We start from the raw sequence: 21,934 nt of genomic DNA on the forward strand, positions 1-21,934 counted from the left end.
CTGCGGGTGCAGCTATTAAAAATGAAAAAGCTTCCCAGTGGCAGCCGGAGCAGACACAGGCAGGGACTGATTGGCTTTGGGTTCCTGGAGCCCAGGACTGAGTGGGCCCTCAATAAATATTGGATAATGAATGAATGAAAGTGCTGAGCAGGGAGTACTAGGGTCACTCCCAGTCTCCATCAGCTTCTCCTCCGCATGGCTGGTCTCAGCTGTTCAGAGGGAGCTTCTGGGCTTTGAGACATGGCTTCAGATCCTTGCATCTTTCCTGGGTAAGACATTTCACACTAGCATTTGCAGGGGATGCATTGGTATGTGGAGAAAACATGATGCGGGGTTCATTTATTTCTTTAAAATGAACTTTCATGAAAAGAGTTAAAGAGACTCACTGGGAAAACTAGAAAAATAGAGAAATGGAGATGAAAAGAAAAAAATCTAGCAATATTCAGGAAAACTACTACTAACATTTTTGTGTGTCTCCCTCCCTCTGGTCTTTTTCTCCATCTGTAATTTTTCTCTTTTTTTGTATATTTAAATATTATTTATAACATAATTTTGTAATTTATTTGAAGTGTTTATACCATAAATAGACATTATTTTATTTTCCCCAACCACTTCATTTGGATTTGTCTAGATCACTTAATATTCTTTTTTTTTTTTTTTTTTTTTTGTATTTTTGCCTTTTTGCCTTTTCTAGGGCCTCACCCATGGCATATGGAGGTTCCCAAGCTAGGGGTCTAATTGGAGCTGTAGCCCCCGGCCTACACCACGGCCACAGCAACTCGGGATCCGAGCTGAGTCTGCAACCAACACCACAGCTCATAGCAACGCCAGATCCTTAACCCACTGAGCAAGGCCAGGGATCGAACCCTCAACCTCATGGTTCCTAGCCGGATTTGTTAACCACTGAGCCACGATGGGAACTCCCTAATATTCTTGAAAGATATTATTTTTTAGTCATTCGCTTGATATAATTTGTTCAACCATTTCCTCATTTGTACAGGTTGGAGTTTTTTCCTTTATCGTTCAAAGGTGTGATTCTCCATGGTACATATATTACTTTTATCCTGATATAAAATTAATTTAGCTCAAGTTTTCCCCAACACATATTTTTAATGACCACATAATGCAATATTGAGTTAATCTACTATAATTTAGTTAATCATTGCCCTATTACTTAGGAATTGATTTTTGTTCCTTTTATTTCACTGTTTTAAACAAGGCTACAGCAACTATCTTTTGAATCCTTTTGTTAGTGATTCCCAAAGATGGAGTTTCTGAATTAAAGTGTATGACTGATTTTTTTTTTCTTTTGGCATTTAAGGACTTTATTTTTTATTGTTATTTCCCCAATACAATTTTTTTCTACTATACAGCAAGGTGACCCAGTTACACATACATGTGCACAATCTATTTTCTCACATTATCATGCTCCATCATAAGTGACTAGACATAGTTCCCAGGGCTACACAGCAGGATCTCATTGCTAATCCATTCCAAAGGCAATAGTTTGCATCTATTAACCCCAAGCTCCCAATCCCTCCCCCTCCCCCTTGGCAACCACAAGTCTATTCTCCAAGTCCATGATTTTCTTTTCTGTGGAAAGGTTCATTTGTGATTCCAGATATAAGTGATATCATATGGTATTTGTCTTTCTCTTTCTGACTTACTTCACTCAGTATGAGAGTCTCTAGTTGCATCCATGTTGCTGCAAATGGCATTATTTCATTCTTTTTTATGGCTGAGTAGTATTCCATTGTGTATATATACCACATCTTCTTAATCCAATCATCTGTATAACCGATTTTCTTTCTTTTTTTTTTTTTTTTTGTCTTTTTGCTATTTCTTTGGGCCACTCCCGTGGCATATGGAGGTTCCCAGGCTAGGGGTCGAATCGGAGCTGTAGCCACTGGCCTACGCCACAGCCACAGCAACGTGGGATCCGAGCCGCGTCTGCAATCTACACCACAGCTCACGGCAACGCCGGATCCTTAACCCACTGAGCAAGGGCAGGGACCGAACCCGCAATGCTACCGCATGGTTCCTAGTCGGATTCATTAACCACTGTGCCATGACGGGAACTCCTGACCGATTTTCTAATGGCTCTGGTTGTAATTACCAAATAGCTTTATCAAAGGGGTCAAGTGGGGAGTTCCCCCTGTGGCACAATAGGATCAGTGACATTTCTGCAGCCTGGATGCAAGTTTGACCCCAGGCCCTACACAGTGAGTTAAAGGATCTGGCATTGCTGCAGCTGAGGCATAGGTCGCAATGGCAGCTTGGTTTGGATCCTGGCCTGGGAACTCCATATATCGTGGGACAGCCAAAAAAGAAGAAAAGAGGGTTGAGTGATTACTCTCCCATTGGCAGTGAGTGAGATCACAAGTGCCCAGGTGCTCTGGTGACCTGCCCTTTGGAGGGCCAGCTGAAGGCTCTTAGGAAGTGAGACCAGTGGGCAAATCCCGAGGATGTCTCCAGACAGAGGGGGAAGTCAAGCCACCAAATATTTGCAAGAGCGGGCAGTGGCACTGAACGCTGGGTTGACGAGGCTCTTCTGCTCTCTTCCAGGGCCAACCAATGACTCTGGAGATGCCCCCAGGGAAACTGAAAGCCTCCAGTGTCGACAGACTTGAAGGATTGAGGCTTCCCTTGGAGACTGATGTGTGGTGCCACCGGTTCCTCTTAGAGGCTTCAGAGGCTGATGGCACCTTTCTGGTGTTGCCTCTCATCTTCTCCACTCTTGACTTCTCAATTTACTCCTCTGGATCTTTCCAGAAACCGTCTTTGGCAGTTCTGAAACAAAGGCCACCTAGCGACCACAAAACAGAAACTCTTCGAAGTTGTTTCCCAGAAAGCATTGATACCCTCCGCCACTTCCTTGGAAAGCCTTCCTGAGTCATGCTTTTCCCCCAGTGGCAAAGATCAAAACGGGGAGCCTAGGAGGTGTCCTGTGGCATGGTGGGCTAAGGACCCAGCGTTGTGACTGCAGCAGTTCAAGTTGCGGCTGTGGTGTGGGTTTGATCCCTGGCCTGGAAACTTCCAGATGCCGTGGGCATGCCCCCCGCAAAAAAAAAACTTTATAAAGAAGCAAAACAAAATGAAACAGTGAGCCTGGAGCACGTGTTCTTTCCAAGTGTTTCAGCCCCACCCCCAGAATCTCGATGGTGTCAGCTGTTAGCATGAGACCCCAGGGTGCTGTGGGGAAGACCCCATGAAGTCATGGGGAGAAAGGGCTGAAGCAGCAGCCAGGGTCATCCGAACCTTCATCCCATCAGTGCCCGACCCCGAGGAGGAGCACCTGCCCATTCGATGCCCCAGCTTCTCAAGTCCTAGGACCCCTCGATGTTTACCTTCCTGGGGTACTTGTATGGAGCAGTCACCCTTTTCACATGCTCCTGAAGTTCCCAGGTTAGTTTCTTTGGATCGTGCGAGGTGTAGGCTGGAGAAAGGACTATGAATGCCTTCACCACCTGTTAGGAAAACCAGAAACAGAACACGTATAAGAATACTATATACTCTATATATACTCTATATAGTTCCTGTAGTGGCGCAGTGGTTAACGAATCCGACTAGGAACCATGAGGTTGTGGGTTCGATCCCCGGCCTCGCTCAGTGGGTTAAGGATCCGGCGTTGCTGTGAGCTGTGGTGTAGGTCACAGACACAGCTTGGATCCGGCGTTGCTGTGGCTCTGGTGTAGGCCAGTGGCTACGGCTCCAATTGGACCCCTAGCCTGGGAACCTCCATATGCCGCGGGAGCGGCCCAAGAAATAGCAAAAAGACAAAAAAAAAAAAAAAAAAAAAAAAAAAGAGAATACTATATATTCTTTTTAAAGTTGATTTTTATTAGAGTAGAGTTGATTTACAGTGTTGCGTCAATTTCTACTGCATAAGGACCCAGTCATACATTTATATATATTCCCTTTTTTTAAAAATTAAAGCACAGCTGATTGTTTTCTTTATTATTAAGGGACAGTTGACTTCCAATGCTTCATCAAGTTCTACTGTACAACAAAGTGACCCAATCCCACACATTTCCCCGTGCTCTACAGTAGGATCCCATTGCCTTTCTTGCAATATCTTCCATCAGGTTCTATCCCAAGAGACTGGATATAGTTCCCTTGTGCTGCACAGTAGGACTTCATGGCTTATCCATTCTAAGTGTAGTCATGTTCATCTACAAAGCCCACACTCCCAGCCCATCCTACTTCCTCCCCTTCCCCCTTGGCCACCACAAATCTGTTCTCTCTGGTCCCCGGGTCTATTTCTGTTTTGTAGATAGGCTCATTGGTGGCATATTTTAATTAATTAATTAATTTATTCATTTATTATCTTTCTAGGGCCACATCCACGGCATATGGAGGTTCCCAGACTAGGGGTTGAACCGGAGCTGCAGCTGCCGGCCTCCACCACAGCCACAGCAAAGTGGGATCCAAACCACACCTGTGACCTACCCCACAGCCCACGGCAATGCCAGATCCTTAACCCATGGAGCGAGGCCAGGGATCAAACCTGTGTCCTCATGGATGCTGGTCAGATTCGCTTCCCCTGAGCCATGACGGGAACTCCCTGGGGCATATTTTAGATGCCACATGACAACGCCTTTCTCCTTAACCTAGACTTGTGAATAAGTGTTCATATTTACCAACCCAGCACGAAGGGTCTATCAGTGCCTTGGACTCAGCCAGCACGTTGGACAACGCCAATTTTTTTTCTGGTCCCTGCCTTTCCAAGATTAACTATTGGAAGTTATGACTTTTGTGGAATGATGTTCCCAACTAATTCCCTGAAAGGACACTGAGGAGTCGAGGCGCTTCTCTTAAGATACAAATACTTTGGAGAGAGGAGATTCGTGGACTCCTTAGGGGACCACGACTTATAGGTTTTCCTGGCCAGGAAGGCAGATAGGAATAGGTTTGGACAGACAGGATTAAGGGAAAATGTACACCACTTGCAAAGAGAACTGGGTCTTTCTGAGCCTGCCTGTAGGAGGGTCCACAAGCAGCAAGCATTTGGCTGCAAAGCTGCTCCAGGAAGCCTGAGAGATATTCTGCATCTCTGGCTCCCTCTGCCCACAATCTTTCTTGCAGGCTGCCTCCTGCCAAGAAGGAGAAAGAGTCCCAAACTCAGGAACAACAGAACACGGTTTCCGATAGGAACGGAAGTCGTCGAAGGTCAGCACACAACTCTGTCTACATCCTCCTAGGCGGTGGTTCGTTGTCCTTGCATATTTCCCAAAGGCGGGCATCTCATTACCATTTCACATTCAGACAGATCTGCTCTTTAGGACGGGCTTGCTCTTACTGCTTAAACTACCATGCGTTTATCCAGCACTTGCTATGTGCCAGGCTCTGTTCTGAGCCCAATATTTGGCTTAACCTTGAGCTCACAGCCCTGGTGGATGTGTGGCAGGCAGAACTAGCCATACTTCTCCCGATGCAATTTCTTCATTCCATAGATAGGACTCCACTCCCTCCACTCTACATTAGAGGCCTTGCATTTGTCGTGGGTGTCAGAATCACTTGGCTAGGAGCTTCTGGTCGAAATAAAGATGCCTTAAGGCTGCCTCCCTAGTCATTTTGATTTAGCAAGTCTGACTTGAGTTGTAGAAATCTGCACTTTTTTTGTTTTAGTGAAAGTTCCCAGACCAGGGCTTGAGTCTGAGCCACAGCTGTGACATATGTCACAGTCGTGGCAATGCCAGATCCTTTAATTCACTGCGCCGGGTAAGGGATCAGACCGACACCTTTGGAGTGACCCAAGCCACTGCAGTTGGATTCTAAACCTTTTTTTTGCCTTTTAGGGCTGCATCTGCAACATATGGAGGTTTCCAGGCTAGGGGTCTAATCAGAGCTACAGCTGCCAGCCTACACCACAGCCACAGCAACACGGAATCTGAGCTGCAGTCTGTGACCTGCAGGTCACAGCAACATCAGATCCTTAACCCACGGAGCGAGGCCAGGGATTGAACCCGTAAGCTCATAGTTCCTAGTTGGATTCGTTAACCACTGAGCCACGACAGGAACTCCTGAAATCTGCATTTTAAGCAAGAACCCCAGAAGTTACAGCTGTGAGAAGTCCAGGGCCCGGACTTTGTAAATCACTCCTCTGCCCTGAGGCTTCCGAGAATGTAGCTTGATGTCACCCTAATTTTCATTAGGTAACAACATTATACTCTAGGGTTATGTTGGCTTTACGGCCATTGAAAAGTGCATAGGTCTGCTATGAGCTTACTTCTCTCATAAATACGTCTGTTCTTCTGGGACCCATGGGAAGGAATCCGCATTTCTTCTGAGAAACGCTGCCTTACTAATGTGGCCCATCTTTCTGATACATCAAGGACACTTTGGAGACTTATTCTATCAGCCCTCACGTTGGCTTGCCCTCCCAGGGCCATCAGCAGCCGCCTTTGGTATACTCATTCTGTCCTCTTCTGCACATGGAAAGGGACTTTTATTGGGCAGGATGGATGCCTGCACCTGCCACCAAGATCTCCCACCTAAGGTCAGCCCCTTCTGGACCCAGTTCCATATCCACTTGCAACCAGTGTTGCTATCATCTCATAGAATCCCACTAAGGAGCATTTGTATGTCTACGACATGAGGGCAATGCTTAGCCAAAAAGAAGCTGTTGTCTGTTTGCTGGTGACCTTTCAGGCTTTCTGGTATTTGGATGGGGTCAGATATGGGGGCGTCTGGGCCTTCCAGCTTACTCTGCTGGGTGCTGAGAGGACAGAACCAGGAGGCAGTGCTCTTGGCTGGACTAGTTACCTCCCCTCGGATGGGGTCCGGGCTGCTGACCACGGCTGCCTCCAGGACGGCGGGGTGCTCAGCAAGGGCACTCTCCACTTCCACGGGCCCGATCCGGTAGCTGGAAGAGAAAAAGCAACTCTCCCAAGTGACCTCCCCTCCCCCCATGAAGCTTCAAAGGGAGAAGGGAAGAGCAGAAACTTGACCTTGAGGAATTGATCACATCGTCATTTCTTCCCATGAACCAAAAGTAGCCATCCTTGTCTATGTGGGCTCGGTCCCCTGTGATGTAAAAGTCCCCCCGTTCCGATGCCGCTGTCTTCTCAGGATTGTCCTGAAAGAGAAAAATGAGGCCGTAAAGGGCCATCTGACCATGCAGAAGTTGGGGACACCTCAACAGGAAGTCCAGTGGACCGGAAGTCCCCACTGAACAGGAAGCCGTGAGCTGTGGGTTTTCCCTCTTTTAATTGGAAGGAAGCTGCCAGGAAGGGTCTAGGCAGCATGACTGCATGCAGAGGGATGGGCACAGGGCTATTGGCTCTGTTTTTTTTTAGGACAAAAAATATACACAGATACGCTTTATGCTCAGCAATCACTGAAGATAGAAAGTGAGCAGCTGGCCAAATGCAAGCATAGAGGAAAGAGGTAAACCATCAAACTCTGATTCTCAATGCTTTAAAGTAAAAGCTGCTACTAAGCAAGAAAAAGAAATTACTGGCACATGAAACAACAAAGGCTAATCTCAAAAACATTATGCTGAGTACAAGAAACCACACAAGCACACATTTGATTGCATTTACACGAAAGCCCCCTTTTTATATATGTAAAAAAAGGCAAAACTATACTTCAATGAAAACAAACAATTTAGCAATTGACTGGTGCCTAGGGTTGACTGCAAAGGTACAAGGGAACTTTGGGGGCTGATAAAAATGTTCTATATTTTGGCTGTGTGGTGGTTACACAGGTGTATAATATTCCATTTGTCAAAAGTCATGGACACATACATTTGGGAGTTCCCTTCGTGGCTCATCTGTTAACAAACCCGACTAAGATCCATGAGGACGGGGGTTCGATCCCTGGCCTCACTCAGTGGGTTAAGGATCCAGCGTTGCTGTGGAGCTGTGATGTAGGTCGCAGATGCAGCTCGGATCCCGCATTGCTGTGGCTGTGGCATAGCCTAGTAGCTGTAGCTCCGATTCAACCCTTAGCCTAGGAACTTCCATATGCCGTGGGTGTGGCCCTGAAAAGAAAAAAAGAAAAAAAAAGAAAAAGAAAAAAAAATCATTGACACATACATTTAACATAGGGGCATTTTACTGTGTGCAAATTATACCTTTATTTTAAAAAATGCGTTCTGAAAAATAAAGAAAAAAGCTAAGCTAACAACACCTAAAATTAAACACAAGATCTGTAAGAAGCATGCACTGAAAAATGTAAAATGCTACAGAACACTAAAGAAGATATAAGCAGTTGGAAAGATAACAGCTAATGTCATAAAGAGGTTAATTCGCTGCAAATACAGGAAGCAATGCAACGCCAGCTAAAATGCCAACAGTTTCCATAGAACTTGACACACTGATCCTCAATTGTATATGAAAGAGCAGAAGGCCAAGAGTAGGTGAAATATTTCTAGAGAATTGAGTAAGAAGGAGAGATTTCTTTACATTTAACTGAGACTTATGATAACGTTTTCTGGGTAAGGCGCTAACTTTCTTAGGGTCATGAGGCTTGTTGTGAGGCTGGGCACAGGGGGATGGATTCAGAGCCCCCCCCGCCCCACCAGCAGAGCCAAGGCCCTTGGAAGAGAATGAGCTAAATAATCCTATTCACTCCAAAACTGGCAGAACTCTAAGCAGCCAAAGAAAGTGAATTTTTCCCCAAACACTTGGTGCCATAAAAAGAGACCCATGACATAACTTAATGTTAACAAGCGTATAATGCAAGTTGTATCGTGTTAAAGGTGGAAATCAGGTATGGAGCTATCCATCCCTGAGGCCCTTTGGCCAGCAGAGATTTCATCAAAAAAAAAAAAAAAAAAAAAAAAAGTATTTATGGAGTTCCCCATTCTGGTGCAGCAGAAATGCATCTGACTAGGAACCATGAGGTTGCGGGTTCGATCCCTGGCCTCCCTCAGTGGGTTAAGGATCTGGCATTGCTATGAGCTGTGGTGTAGGTCTCGGATTCGGCTCGGATTCAGTGTTGCTGTGGCTGTGGTGTAGGCCGGCGGCAACAGCTCCGATTGCACCCCTAGCCTGGGACCTACCATATGCCGCAGGTACAGCCCTAATAAGCCAAAAAAAAAAAAAAAAAAAAAGCATTTATGATTTCTGTATTATACAATTTTATATCTCATATAATAAATAGACAACATGAGGATGACAAAAGGTAAGTCTTACTGCTCAGATAGCCAAGGCTAAAAATTTGGTCATGTGTAACGGACCATTTCATGGCTTAACTGGGGTGCACACACACACTCGTGTGGATACAGAACATGCCATACATATATTTCCACAATCCAATTTTACTCCATTTAACAATATATCATGAACATCTCACCAGAGTAAAAGTCTAACACACCATAATATTAAATATTTGCATCATATTTCTCCATGTGGCTGTAATATTATTTAGTTAAACAATTTCACGTTAGAAATTTGGATTCTTTTTTTCAGTCCTCTTTCTTTTTCTTTTCTATCCCCTCTTTCTCTGGTCTTCTTCTTTTTTGTTTTTTGCTTTTATATGCAATGCTATAATACCATTTATATAACTAATTTCCCATGGTTAGAAATTTAGAGTTCCTTCACCTTTTTCATCTGTTCCATGCAGATGTACTGTTCATCCATGCATTTGACAAGTTGTTTCCTTAGGAAAATAAATAAATGCCTTACACTGGATAGAAAATTGACATAGGCCTATTAATGTAATGGACACATGCAATCTAAGCTTTTTTGGAAGTGGTCAACATGAATTCGAAATACCCACACTGATTAGGGGGTATAAGCTTAACCGACTCACAGAGCTACTCTGGCGTAAACATCTCTACTAATTTTCATCTGCTCCATGATTCTCAAGAAGAGATTTAACTTTTTTCTTAGTTAAAAATGACTCAAGAGTTCCCACTGTGGCACAGGGAGTTAAGAATCTGACTGTGGCAGCTCAGGTTGCTGTGCAGGTGTGGGTTCCATCCCCGGCCCAGGAACTTCCATATGCTGCAGGTGCAGCTATTAAAAAAAAAAAAAAAAAGACACAGAAAGAAACCTAACATTTGGTGCCAGTGATAGACCGAACAAGTTGAAGAAAAAAAAGGCTCTTATTAGGAAATAATTTTACAGGTGACTTGACTCTCAGTGGAACAGTCACGACCCAGAGAGGACCCATATGGAACTCTAGAAAGACAAGGGTTTTTTCTGTTCAGTGCTGTACACATGGTGGCATGAAGTGAGCACTCTGTGAATTATGAATGAAGAAGTTCTTTAGGAAAGTCAAGGGTTTGCTTTCCCTTACAAAGATGATTAGAAAGAAAGACATTTAAATTTTAACATTATCTCTGTTTGATGGAATTACTACGTGGGTTGTGGTGGTTGTTTTGTAGGTAGGTTTCTGTGACTTTATTTATTTTATTTTTTTTTCTTTTTGCAGCCACACCTGTGGCATATGGAAGTTCCCAGGCTAGGGGTTGAATCGGAGCTGCAGCTGCCAGCCTATGCCACAGCCACAGCAGCAATGGATCCAATGCCGGATCCTCGACCCACTGAGCAAGCCAGGGATCAAACTTCACTGACACTATGTCAGGTTCTTAACCTGCTGAGCCACATGGGAATTCCATGTTTCTGTGACTTTAAATAAAATACCATGAAAGATTATTTCTCTTGAAGTCACAGAAAAGCCACTAAAATACATATACAATATTCCAAAAACAAATGGACTGATTTTTATCTGCTCCTCCAATATCATAGCTGATTGACAGCTTAATATCACAGTCAGCAGATGAAGCTCCTATAAAATTCAGCCACACATTTGAATTCCCTGGGGAGTTGATCCACAGCCTCAGAAAGCTGTCTCAGTGACGTGGAACTGAAGTATCGGTAATTTTTGAAGTGTCCAAGATGCTTCTAATGTGCATCCAGGATTGAGAACCACTTCAGCTGGGTTTTACAGAGAAGAGTTTAGAGAAAAGAGATTCCATCATACATACCAGCCAAACGGATGAACCCATCTACAGAACATAAACAGACTCACGGTCAAGAACAGACTTGTGGTTGCCACGAGGGAGGGGGTGGGATGGACTGGGAGTTCGGGGTTAGTAGATGCAAACTCTTGCATTTAGAATAGATAAGCAGTAAGGTCCTACTCTATAGCACAGGGAACTATATCCAGTCTTTTGGGACAGAACATGATGGAAGATAATATGAGTGAAAGAATGTATATATGTATGACTGGGTCACTTTGCTGTACAGCAGAAATTGACACAATATTGCAAATCAACTATACTTTTTATTTTATTTTATTTTACCTTTTTGGGGAAGCACCTGCAGCATATGGAGGTTCCCAGGCTAGGGGTCAAATTGGAGCTGTAGCCACCAGCCTACACCACAGCCACAGCAACACGGGATCCAAGCTGCGTCTGCGACCTACACCAAAGCTCATGGCAATGCCGGATCCTTAGCCCACTGACCTAGGCCAGGGATGGAACCCACGTCCTCATGGATGCTAGTCAGATTCATTTCTGCTGAGCCATGACGGGAACTCTTATACTTTGATTTTTAAAAATTAAAGATAAATAGCAGCCAAGGGGGGTATGAGGGAGAGGTGATTCCTGGATTATCACAGAAACCTGGACTAGAATCCTAGGACACAAGTCCTGCCAGCAATCCCTCCTTATCCACACAGGACTCAAGGCAAAAAGAATCCTGAAAACTAGGCCATGACACAAGATTGCATTTGATCTTTGCCTTTCTCCCTTTCCTTCTCCGAACCTCGATTTTCTCATGATTAAAATGATTGGATTGTCCGTATGTCATAAGGTTGCCCTCTTAAACATGCCCACATTCAAGTCCCATGTCCTGCACGTACTAGGTAATTGACATTAGATACGTCACTGCATCTTTCTTGCTTCCTTACCAATAACAGCACCTTATCAATAATATTGCCAACCTACCCCATGCACTTATTGCAAAGGTTCAACAAATGGATGATTTTAAAGCACGCGGCACAATGCTTGACACACAGCAATTACTGTGAAAATGGCCATTTCCTGCCCCTTACCAAGTAGCAACGGAAGAAACAGAAGGGCCGGGCAGGTCTGACGCGGATAGCAATATTCCCCTCTTCTCCCGGAGGCAGGACATTGCCCTCATCATCTACGATCTGGCAGAGAGACGACAGGGGGGTGTCTGGATGTCTGTACCACCAGGCTGCCCTGCCAGCCGAGCCTGGTGCTGCTAATCACTCTCCTCTCCCAACCAAGCCTCACCAACCATTGGGAGAAGCTGCTTACCTGCACCTCATAAGGTGGGGACGCTTGCCCCATGGATCCTGCCTTGATTTTCGAGCCTTTGGGATTGGCACAGATTACAACCTGGAGAGAAACCAGAACCAAGAAGGAGGAGGCCTGTCTCCTTAGTTTCCTTCCTGGTTCATGCCTTTCCACCCACTCTGTATTCTAACTTTCTCACTCCTTTCTTTCTTTTTTCTTCTTTTCTTTTTTTCTTTTTGGTCTTTTTTTGTCTTTTTAGGGTCACACCTGAAGCATATGCAGGTTCCCAGGCTAAGGGGCACATTGGAGCTATCGCTGCCAGCCTATGGTAGCCACAGCCACAGCAATTCGGGATCTGAGCCGCGTCTGTGACCTACACCACAGCTCATGGCAACGCCAGATCCTTAACCCACTGAGCAAGGCCAGGGATCGAACCAGCAACCTCATGGTTGCTAGTCGGATTCGTTTCTGCTGTGCCATGATGGGCACTTGCCTTTGTCTCCTGCTTTCCCGTTTCTCCTTCCTTCCTTTTTTCCTTCCTCCCTCCTGTTCCTTCTCTTCTTTCCTTAGACAATAAACATTTACTGAACACACCTCTGGGCCCTGACACATAAAGAACTTAAGGTCTCGTGAAGCCAAAAGACTCCGTTGATTGCCACCTCCGTGCCCAGGTGACTGCAGAGACAACTGTAAGATCACGGGCTCTGACCAGAGATGGACAGGAATGTCCCCATGGAGACAAACACCCTCAGCCACAGTTTGCTGGCTATGGTATCATTGTGGCATTATTTTAAATGAGCTTGAAACCCAACAAGAAGAAGAGTTGATGGAGTTTTGTTATCACCTCCTCCCTGTTCCCCCCCTCCCCGTCCCTCCCACCCAGGGATGTCACAGAGAAGCCAGGCAGAAAAGCAGGAGGTTCTGCAGACCAGCCGTCCGCCCTGATGCGCTGTGGGCTCCGGTGGAGGTGGCCCCGGGCAGGGACCCGGCCTGGTGGCACTCACTGTTTCCGACTGGCCGTAGCCTTCGTGCAGCTCCAGGCCTGTCTGGCTCTTCCACTTCCCCCTCACGTCAGGGTTTAGGGCCTCTCCTCCGGTCAAACAGTGTTTCAAGCTCTGAAACTGGTACCTTTCTCAGCCAGGAAACAAGGCCCCCCGTGTCAGTCCCCATTGCCACCCCCACACGTCACCACTGCTAAAGACACTAAAATATAGACTTCCAGGCTTTCCACCCAGCTCCACGTGCCCTGGCCTTGCAGGCATGTGCCTCGTGGACAGATGAGTTCTTTTAAAAACAATCCTGGGAGTTCCCGCTGTGGCTCAGTGGAAACAAATCTGACTGGTATCCATGAGGAGACTGGTTTGATCCCTGGCTTCGCTTGGTGGGTTAAGGATCTGGCATTGCTGTGAGCTGTGGTGTAGGGCACAGATGTGGCTCGGATCTGATGTTTCTGTGGCTGTAGTGTAGACCAGCAGCTACAGCTCCAATTTGACCCCCTCGCCTGGGAACTTCCATATGTTGTGGGTACAAAAAATAAAAAGACAGAAAATAAAATTTAAAAAATGAAAACAATCCTATCTGAGTTTGAAATAAACTCAGAACTTCACATGGTAGGTTTGCAGGTTTGGGCCTAACAACAGTAAATGCCAGGTGAATTTGTCAAAATGTTGGAAAAAAACTAATTGCCACCTGTTGCAAAAGATGACTTGATTAAAAACTGAGAGTAGCCCTCTAAGAACCCCCAAATTCTGACAGACATTAAACATGTTGCAAGACAACCCCTCCACGTTTTACAAAACATGAAAAATTAGGGATTGCAAATAAATTTGCAATTATTTTCCCCTTTGAATCAAACTGGTTTGACTATTACTTCATATTACCAATCATGTTTCTTTTTTTTTTCCTTTTTTTCCCACAGCTGCACCTGCGGCATATGGAAGTTCCCAGGGCAGGGGTCAAATCAGAGCTGCCACCACAGGCCTGCGTCACAGCCACAGCAATGCCAGATGTGAGCCGCATCTGTGACCTATGCTGTAGCTTATGGCAGCGCCAGATCCTTAACCCACTGAGTGAGGCCAGGGAATCGAACTGGCGTCCTCACGGCAACTATGCCAGGTTCTTAACCCATTGAGCCACAGTGGGAACTCCCCAAGTATCTTTCAACCACATTTTGCTTGAATGACTCAGTCATGCTGTGTAGATCATGACAATGGATCCAGGGATAGGTGAATTCTTGTATCGTATAATTAACCTTGAGGACTGTGGGAGAACTCACTCTCTTAGGCACCTCATGGTCAGATATACGGGGTTAGAGATGCTGTGGGGGGCGCAATTCCCATTATTTGGAAAAGGATAGAAGAGGGAGGCAGGGATCAGGCTGAGTAGGGTGTCAGGTTCCTCTCTGCCTACCCCAGCTACGAGACTTGCCCCACCAGCAGGTGTCACTCTGGATTCACCCAGGAAAGGAACCATCCATGGTATCTTGTGGCCTCCTGTGGGGGGCGCCCAGGCACTCTCTCAGGAATGGCTGGCTGGTGTTCATAAGGGGTTGAGGGATGGGGCATCAACTGTGGTGGACTCGTTAGTCCTACTGACCTCAGGCCCTGGGAACAAATCCATTCCACAGTGGCTAACAGTTATCCAGCCATATTTCTAATCGCATGGGAATAGCAGACACATCTCAGAGGGAATTGCCATTGGGTGTACGGATGTGAGCCCTGAAATTTCAGACTCTCTTAGATCTATTCAGATCCACTTGGATGCAAATTCCTGGGGGCCAGAAGTTTTCTTTTTTCCCCCTTTTCTTGGTTTTCATTTTTGGCCACACCCACAGCTATAGAAGTTTCCAGGCAGGGATCAAATCAGAGCTGGAGCTGAGACCTGCAGCTGCAGCAATGCCAGATCCTTAGTCCAGTGGGCTGGGGATAGAACCGGTGCCTCCACAGAGACAAGCCGGATCATTAACCCCCTGTATCACTGTAGGGACTCCCAGAAGTTTTCTTGAAGGATGTCTATGCTTGTGAGTGTGTGTGTGTGTGTGTGTGTGAGAGAGAGAGAGAGAGAGAGAGAGAGAGAGAGAGAGAGAGAGAGTTGGAATGAGAGGGTATGTGTGTGTGGGGGGGTGGGGGGGGTACCTGTGCTATATATTCACATACTTGGGCTCCCAAAGCATGAAGAAGATGCGCTGTACCTGGTCAAATCCTCTTGCACGAGCAGCCGGAAGATAGTGGGGATGCAGCAGAAGGTGGTGATTGGGAAGCTGGACAGAGTCTAAACAAAAACAAAGGATGGAGATGGTCTTAGAGTCACTAGGGTGGGACGTCATCACGGTGGAGAGCATTCCCAGGACCAGAGGAGAAAAGTTGAAAACTACGTGTGGTGTCCAGCCTCTGAGATGGCCTGAAATGATGTCCCACATACGGCATTCCAACCCGGTCCCCTCCCCCAATGCACCACGTTTGATCTGTGACCAACAGCATCGCACGGAAGGGACATGAGGACTCTGGTTTCCATCTTAGGTGCTGTCACTGTCTCTCCCGCTCCAGGATCACTCTCTCCGGAAAAGCCAGGCTGCTGTATTGTGAGTATGCTCAAGCCATCCAACGGACAGGTGCACGCACGCAGTGAGCAGCTGAAGCCTCTGGCTGACAGCCAGTGAGGTATTGAAATTTGCTAAAAACCACACGAATGGTTTTTTTTTTTTTTTTGGTCTTTTTGCCTTTTCTAGGGCTGCTCCCTCAGCATATGGACGTTCCCAGAGCTATAGCTGCAGGCCTACGCCAGAGCCACAACAACACGAGATCTGAGCTGTGTCTGTGACCTACTACCACCACAGCTCACGGCAACGCCGGATCCTTAACCCGCTGAGCGAGGCCAGGGATCGAACCCACAACCTCATGGTTCCTAGTCGGATTCGTTAACCACGGAGCCACGATGGGAACTCCCTGAAGGAGTTTTAAAATGTGTTTTCTACCCCCAGTCAAGCCTCTAGAGAGCTGTAACCGGAGCTGACATCTTTTCTTCTTCTTACTGTGGTAAAATAAGCATAACGTGAAATTTACCATTTTAACCGCTTTTAAGTCTAGAGTCCGGGTGTATTATCTAAGCTCATGCTGTTGTGTGTTTAACACCATCATCCATTTCCAGAAGTTTTTTTTTAATCTTCCCAAGTTACAACTCTCTAGCCATGACATAATAATTTCTCATTTCCCCTTCCCCTTCAGCCCCGGGCCATTCTACCCTCCATCTCTAGGAATTTGATCACTCTGGGAATCTATATATTATCTGCCCTTTTGTGGCTGGCATATTTCACTTAACATAATGGTTTCAAGACAATGTAGTGTGTGCCAGAAGTTCCTTCTTTTCAAAGGATGAATAAGAATCTACTGTATATATGTGCATTTTGTTTATCTGACTCATTGGAACCTCTGTTGCTTCCACCTTTTTGGCTATAATGAAAAATGCTACTATTAACAGGGGGGTACAGATCTGACATCTTGTCTGCAACCCTATGAGAGAGCCTGATCCAGAACCACCTGTTCAGCTGATTCCAGATTCCTTTTTTTTTAGGGCCACACCTGCAGCCTATGGAGGTTGCCAGACTAGTGGTCGAATCGGAACTGTAGCTGCTGGCCACAGCCACAGCCACAGCCACATGGGATCCAACCTGCATCTTTGACCTACACCACAGCTCATGGCAATGCCGGATCCCCAACCCACTGCGGGAGGTCAGGGATCGAACCTGCATCCTTGGGATACTAGTTGGATTTGTTTCTGCTGCACCACAAAGGGAACTCCATGATTCCAGGTTCTTGATCACCAGAAACTGTGAGATAATAAATATCTGTGTTTCATTTTTATTTCTTATTTTTCTGGGCCGTGCCTGTGGCATGTGGACGTTCCCAAGCCAGGGATCAAACCCGAGCCACAGCAGTAACAATACTGAGTCCTTAGCCACTAGGCCACTAGGGAACTCCAAATGTTTGTGTTTGAAACTGCAATGTTTGGGGATAATTTACTACCCAGAAATAGATAATTCATAAATACATCAGGGCTGGGGGCAGTGGAGAGAGAAGATGCATACTAGTTGATCAAGCCCTACATGAACGATAATGATAGTGAGTTTGATAATGCTGATAATATAATCAATATGTGTTAAGAACCTGCTGCATGCCAGACCATATGCCTCACATTATTTAGTTCTCACAACAGCTCTGTATGTTATCCTTTTCTTCCATACACTTGAGACACGAGGCTCAGAGAGATGAGGTGACTTTCCTAAGAACACACAGCTGGAGAATGGAAGCTGTAGGATGAGAGGCCAGGTCTGCCCAATGGCCCAGCCTGTTCTATTGCTCTGCCCCCGTGGGATGCGGCTTGCCCCAGGGCAAACAGCATGGAAATTGGGTTCCTTTGCTCTTTTAAGAAACTGTGGTTGGGATATAGAGGGCAGAAGAAAGATGTGTGTACGCTGGAGACATCCATGATGAGAAAACCCAAGAAAAGTGGGCAGGAGACTCTAGAGCTGGGTAAAATACCCACATGATACACCACGGATGGCAGCACACAGGGGTGAGGAGTAGGTCCTAATTTGACCCCCAAGATTTTGAAACAAAACGATAGTTTTGACAAGAGCATAGGAAGAAAGTAATGGCAAGAGAGGCACCCCACAAGCCAAAAAAAAAAAAAAAAGAATGTGCAAAGGTTTGGAGATATGATGTGACTGTCTCTCTAGAGGGTAGGTAATTATTCTAGGTAGGCAGGTGGGCATGAACCAGATTACAGGAGGGCCTGGGAAACTTCCTGGTTAATATCAGCACCAAAGAAGCATTACAGTCACTGATTCAGGCCTTTTCTCCTGCAAACTCAAAACCTGTATCCCGCTCATCTCATTTATACCCGATACATAAGAGGTGGTTTTGTCTCTTACATTCAGGATAACCTTGGCATCAACTCGGGGCAGCTCATGCACAAAAATGCAAGATCCATTAGGCCAGGCAGAGAAGAGGGTCCAGGCTGCCTTCACCCAGCCAGTGTCAGTCGTGTTCCAGAAGATGTCTGATTCAGTCAAGGCCACCCACCTCCTGCCAAAAAGTGGAGAAAGTCAGACCCCTCAGCAATGTGTTATTATGCATGATCAGTGCCCCCCTATTGGGAGCCTTTCCGCAGTGTGTACTCACGTATGCTTTTCAAATCTGTATAAGAACCATGAAGTCAACATTTGTCTCAGGCATTTATTGAGCATCTTCTATATTCCTATGCTTTAGATTAAGGGCGTGGAATTAAAAAGACAGATCCCAAGGAGTCCACAGTCTACTGGGAGTGATCTAATAATCACAAATAATTGGGAACAAGTAACCTGAATACAACGTGGTAAGGACACTGTATTTATTCAAACATGTATTCGGCATTTATTCAGGACTTATTATTAGGGTCATAGAAATCATTCGTTTCATTGCTTGGAGGGGCTTATAGTTTAGGAAGTACAACATAAAGTTACATCATCCTTGACTCTTTCTCTCTCACCTCTCATCAAATCTTAAAACTCAAAACACTTTCAGAATCTTGCCTCCTGTCACTCCCTTCCCTGCTGTTCTCCCAGGCAAACCTCCAAGCTTGCCTCTTTTTGCAAGTTTGCCTCTTACTGGCCTCTTAAGCAGTCTTCTGCTTCAGCCTTGTCCCCTCCAGTTTACTCTCAACCCAGTCTTCTGAGTTACCCTTTAAAAAGACACATCAGGGAGTTCCCCTTGTGGCACAGCGGAAATGAATCTGACTAGCATCTGTGAGAGGCAGGTTCGATTCCTGGCCTTGCTCAGTGGGTGGGGGATCGGGTATTGCTGTGAGCTCTGGTGCAGGTCGAAGATGTGGCTCAGATTCCACTTTGCTGTGGCTGCGGTATAAGCTGGCAGCTGTAGCTCCGATTTGACCCCTAGCCTGGGAACTTCCACATGCTGCGGGTGCAGCCTTAAAAAGCAAAAAAAAAAAAAAAGAAAAGGCAAATCAGATCATGGCATTCCTCTGCTCGGAATACTCCACTGTTCCTCCGAAAAGTTACATAGAATCATAAATATTATCTAGCAATTCTACTTCTGGTGATACACCCAGAAGAATTAAAACCAGGGTTTTGAACAGATATATGTACACCTATGTTCATAGCAGTATTATTCACATGAGCCAAAAGGTGGGAGCAACCCAAGCATCCATCAATGAATAAATCGATAAATAAAATTGGTATATCTATACATCTATGTATATCCATATATACATGTAAAACAATACCACTCAGCCTTAAAAAGGAAGGAAGTTCCCACACATGCAACGACATGGACAAACCTTGAAGTCATTATTATTATTATTATTATTTTTGTCTTTTTGCCTTTTCTAGGGCTGAACCCTTGGCATATGGAGGTTCCCAGGCTAGGGGTCCAATCGGAGCTGTAGCCACCGGCCTACGCCACAGCTCACAGCAATGCCAAATCCTTAACCCACTGAGCAAGGCCAGGGATCAAACCCACAACCTCACGGTTCCTAGTCGGATTGGTTAACCACTGCGCCACGATGGGAACTCCCTGAAGTCATTATGTTAAGTAAAATAAGCCAGACACAAGAGGACAACTGCTGTACGACCCCACTTTTATCACTTTTATGAGGTTCCTAGAGAAATCAAATCCATCAAGACAGAAAATAGAGGCTCAGTGGATTAACAACCCAACAGAATGTCTGTGAGGATGAGGGTTTGATTCCTGGGCTTGCTCAGTGGGTTAAGGATCCGGCATTGCCGCAGGCTGCAGCATAGGTTGAAGACACGGCTTGGGTCCTGTGTTGCTGTGGCTGTGGTGCAGGTCGAAGCTGCAGCTCCGGTTAGACCCCTGGCCTGGGAACTTCCATGTGCTGCAGGTGCAGCCGTAAAAAGAAAAAAGAAAGAGTGAAAAGACAGAAAGTACAATGCCTTTGTCAAAGCCTGGGGGTAGAAGGAAATAGAGAGTTTTTGTATAATGACCAGAGAGTTTCAGATTTGTGAGATGAAAACAAATGGATGGCAGGGCGATTGCCCAACAATGTGCATGTGTTTAATGACACTGAACTGTACACTTCGAGAGGGTGCAAACAGCAAATTTAATGGTACCCATATTTTATCGCATTTAGAAACCCTCCAATGGCTTCTCACCTCATTCAGATCCTACAGGATTGGGTCTCTTGTTAGCTCCTTACCTCAATTCCTGTCACTTCTCCCCCACCCCACTCCTCCAGCCCACCTGCCTGCTTTTTCTTCCTTGCACCCACCAGACAAGCTGTCCCCTGGTACCTTCCACTGGCCACAAAACCCAGTCCATAGCTGGCCTGGGTGTGCTCAACCATCTTGGGCGCCCCAGTGGTGCCACTTGTGAAGTAGATGGCCAGGGGGTCTTGGCTTTTGGTCCTGGCGCAGCTGTGCTCTGAGGATGCCTCCCTGTAAAACATAAAAATACTAGCCGGACACTGCTAGCAGTAAAAGTAGTCACCGTCACGGTAATATCTATTACAACTGTGCCATCTATAGCATTGATAGATAGCGTATAGATATCTATACAATAATATCTATTACAACATATTAATGAATACCGCATGTGAGGCACCTGCTAAATGCTCCAGCTTGTTATCTCTGACCCCATAGTTGCCTCACAGGGTAGGTACTAGCATGATAATCCTTGGCAGATAAGGCAACTGAGGCTCGAAATGGTTATGTAACTCACTCAAAAGAGCCTGGCTTTCATCAGGGCACGAGAAGTTTCTGGCAGAACATGCACCTATTAGGCCCAGGCCCACCCCCACCGCAATCCCTGGGTAACTTAGAGCTGTTTTCTCAAGAGTTCTCCAAATGTAGAGTTTTGAGATGTGGGTCATTCCTAAAGGTTTGTGATCGGGAGACTCTCTGAACTCATCGCCTCTCAATTCTGGCTGCATCTTAGGATCACCTGGTAAGGTTTTACATGAAATACTATTAGATGCATAGACACAGAGGAAAGACTTGTGGTTGCCAAGGGGGGGAGGTGGGGGAGGGATGGACTGGCAGCTTGGGGTCAGCAGATGCCAACTATGGCACACAGAATGGATAACCATCAAGGTCCTACTGTATAGCAGGGAGAACTCTATTCAATATCCTAATATCAACCATAATGGAAAAGACTGTAAGAATGGGTATATATATATTATGTATGCAATGTGTGTGTGTATATATATCTATTAAAAATGTATGTATATATTCACACAGACACACACGCATATATATATTCATATATACATATATACATCTGAATCACTTTATCATAAGTAAAAAATTAACCCACCATTGTAAATTGACTATATGCCAATTCAAAAAATAAAAAGGAGGCGTTCCTGTCATGGTTCAGCAGTTAATGAACCCAACTAGTATCCATGAGGTTGCAGGTTCAATCCCTGGCCTTGCTCAGTGGGTTGAGGATCCGGTGTTGCCGTGAGCTGTGGTGTAGGTCACAAATGCAGCTCGGATCCTGCGTTGCTGTGGCTGTGGTGTAGCTCTGATTCCACCTCGAGCCTAGGAACTTCCATATGCCGTGGGTAAGGCCCTAAAAAGACAAAAAAAAAAAAAAAAAAAGGAGGAACGGGGGGAGGGGAAAGAAATAGTACTGCTTGGGCCCTACCCTGGAGAAAAGGAAATCAGAAAATCAGAATCTTGGACAACAGGCCTAGGCATTG

General features: G+C 45.7%; 1 protein-coding gene across 4 annotated transcripts in view; it reads right to left on the minus strand.

The window, feature by feature from the left end:
- The window catches only part of ACSM5 (acyl-CoA synthetase medium-chain family member 5), a 29,431-nt gene continuing 8,740 nt past the window's right edge, over positions 1,244–21,934 (minus strand). For 2 of the 4 annotated variants that reach the window (XM_005662101.3, XM_005662100.3), the window contains 10 exons: positions 20,526–20,669; positions 18,150–18,303; positions 15,411–15,490; positions 13,225–13,348; positions 12,242–12,322; positions 12,010–12,111; positions 6,951–7,078; positions 6,766–6,865; positions 3,348–3,467; positions 1,817–2,806 (listed from right to left, as the gene is read on the minus strand). In XM_005662101.3, coding sequence (XP_005662158.1) covers positions 2,723–2,806; positions 3,348–3,467; positions 6,766–6,865; positions 6,951–7,078; positions 12,010–12,111; positions 12,242–12,322; positions 13,225–13,348; positions 15,411–15,490; positions 18,150–18,303; positions 20,526–20,669 — 1,117 coding nt within the window. In that variant the 3' untranslated portion in view covers positions 1,817–2,722. Of the gene's footprint in view, positions 2,807–3,347; positions 3,468–6,765; positions 6,866–6,950; positions 7,079–12,009; positions 12,112–12,241; positions 12,323–13,224; positions 13,349–15,410; positions 15,491–18,149; positions 18,304–20,525; positions 20,670–21,934 lie in introns of all 4 variants that reach the window. The other 2 variants (XM_003124563.6, XM_021086523.1) reach the window with 2 other exon arrangements.

Source organism: Sus scrofa, chromosome 3 (assembly GCF_000003025.6).
Source record: "Sus scrofa isolate TJ Tabasco breed Duroc chromosome 3, Sscrofa11.1, whole genome shotgun sequence".
NCBI classification, from domain to species: domain Eukaryota; kingdom Metazoa; phylum Chordata; class Mammalia; order Artiodactyla; family Suidae; genus Sus; species Sus scrofa.